Genomic DNA, 10,971 nt, shown 5'->3' with positions numbered 1-10,971 from the left:
TGCCAGCATCATCTTCATAACAAAGAACTAAAGAAAAAAGGTGTTCTTGGAAATGACCCCATGATAATATTTCTTATAAAATGTGAAAACAGAAATCTTCATCCAAAGAAGGGACATTTTACGTTGAATAATTATTTGCCAGGACAAAAACAAACTGAATGAAGAAGTCAGTTGTTATTTATTATGACTCTTTTGGAAAATTACATTACCCTTCCTCTTCTGTTTTCCTGCTTTTCCAGCAATGTGAGGTTTTCAGGTACCTGAGAATACAATCTCTACTGGGAATATAACCATGATCAGGTCCTAGACCAACTGCCAGGTGACATCCTCCAATAAAAGAAAACCACCTCAGGTTTAACAAGCTTAGGTAAAAGCTTGAATTTTTAAAACATAAGCTATTAATTAATAAATTCTCTTTCATTTAGAAATTTAACTTCAGGAAGTCATTTTGAAATGTAACTTCAGGAAATATGAGTGCTTAAAATGTACTTTTCCAAGACTGGAGAATGAAAAAAGAGTAATAGGTATTTTTGAAATATTATCAAATAACAGAGATCATTCGCTCTGTTCATCGTATACATCAAGGACTAAATATAAATGTGCTTGGACGTTGCAACAGATTATTTAAAGTAATATGTCTTTTCTCTTTTCAAACTAGGGTATCTAGAAGACAGTTTGTGCTACTTTTAAAATCAATATGTATAATAAAGGAAAAAATATAAGGGTATGTATGAACAAGATATTCTTTAAGGTGCTAAGGATGATGTATGACTTTCTGTCATAAACCACCATGGGCAGTCAAATATACCCTAAATAATGACTGATGCGCAATACTTGGGATTCTGAATATATTGAATATGGCCAAAACATGACAAAGGAAATAATAAAATGGAGCCATATATTACATATATTCATAAAACTAATCATAATCATATCCAGTCTAACAAGGGATTGTATTTAAAGAGTCTTATTAGAAAGTTTAACATTCACAAGTTTATATGATACTCATAATGACCCTATGAAATGGTCATTACAAATTGAAGAACAAATGTTATTATTAAGAAACAAACATATAATATAAATTATTGTAAAGAATATACCTGATAAGCAAATGTTGTTTTACTTAAAATATTCCATCATATAATATATTGCACCATATACTGATTTATTTTTTTGCAGATAATCCATTTCACATTCATCCCTCATCTCATTCATGAAATCATGAAGCTGAACAATAATGTGACTGAGTTCATTCTACTTGGGTTATCACAGGATCCTGTTAGGAAGAAAATAGTGTTTGTCACTTTCTTGTTTTTATATCTGGGGATGTTACTGGGTAACTTCCTGATTATTTCCACCATCAAGACCAGCAGGACACTTGGGAGTCCAATGTACTTCTTCCTTTTCCACTTATCTTTATCTGATACCTTTCTCTCAACTTCCATAGCCCCTAGAGTGATTGTCGATGCCCTTAGGGAAAAGAGCACAATCTCCTTCAATGAGTGCATGATCCAAGTCTTTGCATCACATTTTTTTGGTTGCCTAGAGATCTTCATCCTTATTCTCATGGCTGTTGACCGCTATGTGGCCATCTGTAAGCCCCTTCGATACATAACCCTCATGAGCCATCGAGTCTGTGGTGTCTTGGTGACTGTGGCCTGGGTAGGGTCTTGCGTTCATTCTTCAGCTCAGATTCTTCTAGCCTTGAGTCTGCCTTTCTGCGGTCCCAATGTGATAGATCACTATTTTTGTGACTTGCAGCCTTTGTTGAAACTTGCCTGTACAGACACTTATGCGACCAACCTACTCTTGGTGTCCAACAGTGGGGCTATCTGTACAGTGAGTTTTGTCATGCTGATGTTCTCCTATGCTATCATCTTGCATTCTCTGAGAAACCACAGTGCTGAAGGGAGGAAGAAAGCCCTATCCACCTGCATCTCCCACATCATCGTGGTCATCTTGTTCTTTGGTCCTTGCATATTTATCTACACACGTCCTGCAACTACCTTCCCCATGGATAAGATGATAGCTGTGTTTTATACAGTTGGAACACCTTTGATAAACCCCCTGACTTACTCACTAAGGAATACAGAAGTGAAAAATGCCATGAGAATGTTATGGGGTAAGAAACTGATCACAGGTGACAAAATATAAATGGAAGATAATATGAAAATTTTTGTATTTTTCTTCAATTTTAGATTGATCTAGAAGTCCCCAGAAAATATTACCTTTTAATGTCAGTTCAGTTCAGTCACTCAGTTGTATCCAACTCCTTGTGACCACATGAATCCCAGCACACCAGGCCTCCCTGTTCATCAACAACTCCTGGAGTTCAATCAAACTCATGTGCATTGAGTCAGTGATGCCATTCAGCCATCTCATCCTCTGTCATCCCCTTCTCCTCCTGCCTCAATCCCTCCCAGCATCAGAGTCTTTTCCAATAAGACAACTCTTTGCATGAGGTGGCCAAAGTATTGGAGTTTCAGCTTTAGCATCAGTCCTTCCAATGAACACACAGGATTGATCTCCTTTAGGATGGGCTTATTGGATCTCCTTGCAGCCCAAGGGACTCTCAAGAGTCTTCTCCAACACCACAGTTCAAAAGCATCAATTCTTCGGCTCTCAGCTTTCTTCACAGTCCAACTCTCACATCCATACATGACCATTGGAAAAACCATAGCCTTGACTAGACGGACCATTGTTGGCAAAATAATATCTCTACTTTTTAATACGCTATCTAGGTTGGTCATAACTTTCCTTTCAAGGAGTAAGCATCTTTTAATTTCATGGCTGCAATCACCATCTGCAGTGATTTGGAGCCCCCCAAAAATAAAGTCCGTACTCCTTGGAAGGAAAGTTATGACCAACCTAGATAGCATATTCAAAAGCAGAGACATTACTTTGCCAACAATGGTTCATCTAGTCAAGGCTATGGTTTTTCCTGTGGTCATGTATGGATGTGAGAGTTGGACTGTAAAGAAGGCTGAGCGCTGAAGAATTGATGCTTTTGAACTGCGGTGTTCGAGAAGACTCTTGAGAGTCCCTTGGACTGCAACGAGATCCAACCAGTCCATTTTAAAGGAGATCAGCCCTGGGATTTCTTTGGAAGGAATGATGCTAAGGCTGACACTCCAGTACTTTGGCCACCTCATGCGAAGAGTTGACTCATTGGAAAACTCTGATGCTGGGAGGGACCGGGGGCAAGAGGAAAAGGGGACAACAGAGGATGAGATGGCTGGATGGCATCATTGACTCAATGGACATGAGTCTGAGTGAACTCCGAGAGTTGGTGATGGACAGGGAGGCCTGGCGTCCTGCAATTCATGGGGTCGCAAAGAGTCGGACATGACTGAGCAACTGATCTGATCTGATCTGATCTGAAAAATAAGTCTGACACTGTTTCCACTGTTTCCCCATCTATTTCCCATGAAGTGATGGGACCAGATGCTATGCTCTTAGTTTTCTACACGTTGAGCTTTAAGCCAACTTTTTCACTCTCCTCTTTCACTTTCATCATGAGGCTTTTAAGTTCCTCTTCACTTTCTGCCATAAGGGTGGTGTCATCTGCATGTCTGAGGTTATTAATATTTTTCCCAGAAATCTTGAATCCAGCTTGTGCTTCTTCCAGCCCAGCATTTTTCATGATGTACTCTGCATATAAGTTAAATAAGCAGGGTGGCAATATACAGCCTTGACATACTCCTTTTCTCATTTCGAACCAGGCTGTTGTTCCATGTCCAGTTCTAACTGTTGCTTCCTGACCTACATATAGGTTTCTCAAGAGGCAGGTCAGGTGGTCTGGTATTCCTGTAGTGTTGATATAATCCTATGATACAGAAGTAGTATTCATTTCCTTCAGGAAAGTAAGCACTGTAAATACAAGCAGTGATTATTGTTCAGTCACTTTTATGTAGAGGGTGGCACAGCATCCATATACCGGAATGTAAATTTCTTTGCCTAAGGTGTTTTGCACTGCTGTGTCTCTGTATCTCTTGACTGACTTACATAGCACAGTGGTTTTAATATAATGTTTTCCATGCCCTTTTACATTTTGACTTACAGTCTTTACTATGTACAGTTGCACTTAAATACTTATATTCACAGTCTGGCAGGTTTTCCCTCTTTCAATTTGTTCTGTTTATTAGACATTTTGATCACATTTGTCTTATTATAGACCTTCAACTGAGTTTTTCTTCCTGACTCAGCAGAAAGTAACAGATTCAAATAATATAGAATCATAATATTGTAATGGACAGGGTATAATCTAGACAACCTCCCTTCAATTTATTGGTGTTATACTTTCAATTCATACCATGTTTTTATATTGATCTTTATAACAATGACAGGATATGGAGACAAAATTCCACTTCTGAACTTTAATATTCTGAATAATAATATTATTAGAATATAGGAAGGCCTTGGCTATTGTATTTATACTTATAGTGATATTCTTTTGGTAAAATATATGTTCCTAATTCATTTCCTTCTGAATTTTGAGTGGTTTAATTTTTCCCATGAATTATATATGTCTTAATATTTTGTTTTGTATTGATGTCTTGTAACTGTAAAATTGATGACCCAAATTAAGTGTGATATATTTACACATTCTAGAAGGAGATAAGCAGCTGATGTAAGTGAACATTAACACATCAGTAGATTAAACAAATAATGAAATAATTGGGGGGATTTTAGCTTTAAAATAGCAGAATGTGCATTATGGATATGAATTATGAATTCCAGTTCAGCAATCACAGCACTTAACATTTACCCAAAGGACTTGAAAGCTTCAATTCAATTCATTTGCTCAATTGTGTCTGACTCTTTGCGACCCCATGAATCACAGCACGCCAGGCCTCCCTATCCATCACCAACTCCCGGAGTTCACCGAGACTCACGCCCATCGAGTCAGTGATGCCATCCAGCCATCTCATCCTCTGTCGTCCCTTTCTCCTCCTGCCCCCAATCCCTCCCAGCATCAGAGTCTTTTCCAATAAGACAACTATTCGCATGAGGTGGCCAAAGTACTGGAGTTTCAGCTTTAGCATCATTCCTTCCAAAGAAATCCCAGGGCTAATCTCCTTCAGAATGGACTGGTTGGATCTCGTTGCAGTCCAAGGGACTCTCAAGAGTCTTCTCGAACACCACAGTTCAAAAACATCAATTCTTCGGTGCTCAGGCTTCTTCACAGTCCAACTCTCACATCCATACATGACCACAGGAAAAACCATAGCCTTGACTAGACGAACCATTGTTGGCAAAGTAATGTCTGTGCTTTTGAATATGCTATCTAGGTTGGTCATAACTTTCCTTCCAAGGAGTAAGCGTCTTTTAATTTCATTACTGCAGTCACCATCTGCAGTGATTTTGGAGCCCCCAAAAATAAAGTCTGACACTGTTTCCACTGTTTGCCCATCTATTTCCCATGAAGTGATGGGACCAGATGCCATGATCTTCGTTTTCTGAATGTTGAGCTTTAAGCCAACTTTTTCACTCTTCTCTTTCACTTTCATCAAGAGGCTTTTTAGTTCCTCTTTACTTTCTGCCATAAGGGTGGTATCATCTGCCTATCTGAGGTTATTGATATTTCTCCCAGCAATCTTGATTTCAGCTTGTGCTTCTTCCAGCCCAGCATTTCTCATGATGTAATCTGCATAGAAGTTAAATAAGCAAGGTGACAATAGACAGCCTTGACGTACTCCTTTTCCTATTTGGAACCAGTCTGTTGTTCCATGTCCAGTTCTAACTGTTGCTTCCTGACCTACATACAAATTTCTCAAGAGGCAGATCAGGTGGTCTGGTATTCCCATCTCTTTCAGAATTTTCCACAGTTTATTGTGATCCACACAGTCAAAGGCTTTGGCTTGAAAGCTTACCTCCACATAAAAATATTCACTGGTATTCATAGCAGTTTTAGTCTCGATTGTTAGAGCTTAGAAAAAATCAAGATGTCCATCAGTGGGTGAACAGATAAACTGGTCAGTTTAGTTTAGATCAGTTCAGTTGCAAAGTCCTGTCTGACTCTGTGATCCCAAGGATGGCAGCATGCCAGGCCTCCCTGTCCAGCACTAATTCCTAGAGTTTACTCAAACTCATGTCCATTGAGTCGGCAATGCCATCCAGCCATCTTATCCTTTATTGTCCCCTTCTCCTCCCACCTTCAGTCTTTCATGGCATCAGGGTCTTTTCAAATCAGTCAGCTCTTCGCATCAGTTGGCCAAAGTACTGGAGCTTCAGCTTCAGCATCAGTACTTCCAGTGTACACCTAGGACTGATCTCCTTTAGGATGGACTGGTTGGATCTCCTTGCAGTCCAAGGGACTCTCAAGAGTCTTCTCCAACACCACAGGGCAAAAGCATCAATTCTTCGGCACTCAGCTTTCTTTATAGTCCAATTCTCACATCCATACATGACTACTTGAAAAATAATAACCTTGACTAGACAGAACTTTGTTAGCAAAGTAATGTCTCTGCTTTTTAATATGCTATCTAGATTGATAAAAGCTTTTCTCCCAAGGAGTAAGTTTTTTAAGTTCATGGCTGCAGGCACCATCTGCAATGATTTTGGAGCCCCCAAAATAAAGTCTGACACTGTTTCCACTGTTTCTCCATCTATTCGCCATGAAGTGATGCGACCAGATGCCATGATCTTTGTTTTCTTAATGTTGAGCTTTAAGCCAACTTTTTTACTCTCCTCTTTCACTTTCATCAAGAGGCTCTAGTTCTTCACTTTCTGCCGTAGGGAGGTGTCATCTGCATATCTGAGGTTATTGATATTTCTCATGGCAATCTTGATTCCAGATGTGCTTCTTCCAGCCCAGCGTTTCTCATGATGTACTCTGCATATAACTTAAATAAGCAAAATGACAATATACAGACTTGACGTACTCCTTTTCCTATTAGGAATCAGTCTCTTATTCCATATCTATTTCTAACTGTTTCTTCCTGACCTTAATACAGATTTCTCAAGAGGCAGGTTAGGTGGTCTGTTATTCCCATCTCTTGAAGAATTTTCCACAGTTCACTGTTATCCACAGGGTAAGGTTTTTGAAAAATCAATAGAGCAGAAATAGATGTTTTCCTGGAACTCTTTGCTTTTTTGATGATCCAGAGGATGTTGGGAATTTGATCTGTGGCTCCTCTGCCTATTCTAAAATCAGCTTGAACATCTAGAAGTTCACAGTTCCCGTATTGCTGAAGCCTGGCTTGGAGTATTTTGAGCATTACTTTACTAGCATGTGAGATGAGTGCAATTGTGCAGTAGTTTGAGCATTCTATGGTATTGCCTTTGTTTGAGATTGGAATGAAAACTGACCTTTTCCAGTTCTGTGGCCATTGCTGAGTTTTCCAAATTTGCTGGCGTGTTGAGTGCAGCACTTTCACAGCATCATCTTTCAGGATTCAAAACAGCTCAACTGGAATTCCGTCACCTCCACTATCTTTATTCAGAGTGATTCTTCCCTAGGCTCACTTGAGATGTCTGACTCTAGATGAGTGTGAGTGATCACACAATCGTGATTATCTAGGTGGTGAAGATCTTTTTTGTACAGTTCTTCTGTGTATTCTTGCCACCTCTTTTTAATATCTTCTGATTCTGTTAGGTCAATACTATTTCTATCCTTCATTGAGCCCATTGTTGCATGAAATGTTCCCTTGGTATCTCTAATTTTCTTCAAGAGATTGCTTGTTTTTCCCATTCTATTGTTTTCCACTATTTCTTTGCATTGATCACTGAGAAAGGCTTTCTTATCTCTCCTTGCTACTCTTTGGAACTCTGCATTGAAATGGGCATATATTTCCTTTTCTCCTTTGCTTTTCACTTCCCTTATTTTCAGAGCTATTTGTAAGGTCTCCTCAGACAGCCATTTTGCTGTTTTGCATTTCTTTTTCTTGGGGATGGTCTTGCTCCCTGTCTCCTGTACAATGTCATGAACCTCTATCCATAGTTCATCAGGCACTCTATCAGATCTAGTCCTTAAATCTACTTCTCACTTCTACTGTGTAATTGTTAGGGATTTGATTTAAGTTATACCTGAATGGTCTAGTGGTTTTCCCTCTTTTCTTCATTTTAAGTCTGAATTTGGCAATTAGGAGTTCATGGTCTGAGCCACATTCAGCTCCTGGTCTCTTTTTTTATGAGTATACAGAGCTTCTCCATCTTTGGCTGGAAAGAATATAATCAATATGATTTCGGTGTTGGCCATCTGGTAATTTCCATATGTAGATTCGTCTACTGTGTTGTTGAAAGAGGGTGTTTGCTATGACCAGTGTTTCTCTTGGCAAAACTATATTAGTCTTTGCCTTGCTTCAATCTGTACTCCAAGGCCAAATTTGCCTGTTACTCCAGACTTCCTACTTTTGCATTCCAGACCCCTATAATGAAAAGGACATTTTTTTGGGTGTTAGTTCTAAAAGGTCTTGTAGGTCTTCATAGAATTGTTCAGCTTCAGCTCTTCAGTGTTACAGATCGGGATATAGCCTTGGATTACCGTGATATTGAATGGTTTGTCTTGGAAACGAACAAAAGATCATCCTGCCATTTTTGAGACTGCATCCAAAATGACTCTCTTTTTGACTACGATTTCTACTCTATTTCTTCTAAGGGTTTCTTGCCCACAGTAGTAGAAATAATGGTCACCTGAATTAAATTCACCCATTCCAGGCCATTTTAGTTCTCTGATTTCTAAAATGTCAATGTTCACTCTTGCCATCTCCTGTTTGAACACTTCCCATTTGCCTTGATTCATGGACCTAACATTCCAGGTTCCTATGCAATATTGCTTTTTACAGCATCGGACCTTGCTTCCATCAGCAGTCACATCCACAAGTGGGTATTGTTTTTGCTCTGGCTCCATCTCTTTAGTCTTTCTGGAGTTATTTCTCCGTTGTCCTCCAACAGCATATTGGGCACCTACTGACCTGGGGAGTTCATCTTTCAGTGTCCTATCTTTTTGCCTTTTCACATTGTTCATGGGGTTCTCAAGGTAAGAATACTGAAGTGGTTTGCCATTCCCTTCTCTAGTGGGCCACATTTTGTCAGAACTCTGCACCATGACCCATCTGTCTTGGGTGGCCCTACATGGCATGGCTCATAGTTTCATTGAGTTAGAGAAGGCTGTGGTCCATGTGATTAGATTGGTTAGTTTTCTGTGATTGTGGTTTTAAGTCTGTCTGCCCTCTGATGGTGGAGAAGGCAATGGCACCCCACTCCAGTACTCTTGCCTGGAAAGTCCCATGGACGGAGGAACCTGGTAGGCTCCAGTCCATTGCATCGCACAGAGTTGGACTCGACTGAAGCCGCTTAGCAGCAGCAGCAGCAGCCCTCTGATGGAGAATAATAAGAGGCTTATGGAACCTTCCTGGTGGGACAGACTGACTGAAGGGGAAACTGGGTCTTGTTCTGGTTGGCGGGGCCATGCTCAGTAAATTGTTAATATGGTATATCCAGATAAATGAATATTATTCAGCACTAAAAAGAAATAAGCTGCCAAGGCATAAAATAACAAGAAGAAATCTTGCATGCATATTCTTAATAAAAGAAACCAATGTTAAAAGGTTATGTACTGTACAATGCCCATTATAAGACATTCTGGGGGGGGGGGGGGGGGGCGGAACCCTCTGGAGACAGTATAATGTTCAGTGGTTGCCAAGGATTCAAGTGTTGGGATAGATCAATAGGTGGAGCACAGAGGACATCTAGAACAGTGAAACCATCTGGGTGGTACTATAATGATAGATACATGTTACTGTACATTTGTCAACCCATATGTTGTACATCACCAAGAGTGAAGTCTAATGTAAACTCTGGACTTTGGGTGATAATGATATGTCAACCTAAGTTCATCAATTGGATAAATACATCACTTTTTTGGGAGGTTAACAATGTGGGAGGGCCAAAAGGAGCTACTTCACGTTCAAGGTCAGGAGGGACAGCTGTGAGAAGATACCCCTTGTCCAAGGGAAGGAGCAGTGGCTGCACTTTGCTGGAGCAGCCGTGAAGAAATACCCCATGTCCAAGGTAAGAGAAACCCAAGTAAGATGGTAGGTGTTGTGAGAGGGCATCAGAGGGCAGACAAACTGAACCATAATCACAGAAATCTAGCCAATCTGATCACAAGGACCACAGCCTTGTCTAACTCAATGAAACTGAGCCATGCCACGTGGGGCCACCCAAGACAGATGGGTCATGATGGAGAGATCTGACAGAGGCGGTCCACTGGAGAGGGGAATGGCAAACCACTTCAGTATTCTTGCCTTGAGAACCCCATGAACAATATGAAAAGGCAAAATGATAGGATACTGAAAGAGGAACTCCCCAGGTCAGTGGGTGCCCAATATGCTACTGGAGATCAGTGGAGAAATAACTCCAGAAAGACTAAAGAGATGGAGCCAAAACAAAAACAATACCCAGTTGTGGGATTTGACTGGTGATAGAAGCAAGGTCTGATGCTGTAAAGAGCAATATTACATAGGAACCTGGAATGTTGGGTCAAGGCAATGAGTCAAGGCAAATTGTAAGTGGTCAAAGAGAAGATAGCAAGAGTGAATATCAACATTCTAGGAATCAGCAACTCCTGATTTTCCACGAACCTCCATCCATAGTTCATCAGGCACTCTATCAGATCTAGTCCGTTAAATCTATTTCTCACTTCCACTGTATAACCATAAGGGATACGTGAATGGTCTAGTGGTTTTCCCTCCTTTCTTCAATTTAATTCTGAATTTGGCAGTAAGGATTTCGTGATCTGAGCCAAGTGGAAAAGAAATGCAAAATGGACAGGAATGGGTGAATTTAACTCAGATGACCATTATATCTACTAACGTGGGCAGGAATCCCTTAGAAAAAATGGAGTAGCCATCATGGTCAACAAAAGAGTCCGAAATGCAGTACTTGGATGAAATCTCAAACATGATAGAATGATCTCTTGTTCATTTCCAAGGCAAACCATTCAATATCACAGTAATCCAAGCCTAT

General features: G+C 40.1%; 1 protein-coding gene across 1 annotated transcript; it reads left to right on the top strand.

The window, feature by feature from the left end:
- Positions 1–1,221: 1,221 nt before the first annotated feature.
- On the top strand, positions 1,222–2,154 carry LOC113905081 (olfactory receptor 4C16-like). Its single transcript, XM_027562100.1, has one exon. It carries the CDS (start codon positions 1,222–1,224, stop codon positions 2,152–2,154), a length of 933 nt encoding a protein of 310 aa, XP_027417901.1.
- The last annotated feature ends 8,817 nt before the right edge of the window (positions 2,155–10,971 follow it).

The sequence above is a fragment of the Bos indicus x Bos taurus genome, chromosome 15, assembly GCF_003369695.1.
Source record: "Bos indicus x Bos taurus breed Angus x Brahman F1 hybrid chromosome 15, Bos_hybrid_MaternalHap_v2.0, whole genome shotgun sequence".
NCBI lineage: Eukaryota > Metazoa > Chordata > Mammalia > Artiodactyla > Bovidae > Bos > Bos indicus x Bos taurus.
The sequence above is the reverse complement of the archived record's forward strand: the minus strand, read 5'-3'. Positions and strand labels throughout refer to the sequence as shown.

Coding starts and splice junctions, on each gene's coding strand:
- LOC113905081 (XM_027562100.1), top strand. CDS start 1,222: ATGAAGCTGAACAATAATGTGACTGAGTTCATTCTACTTGGGTTATCA.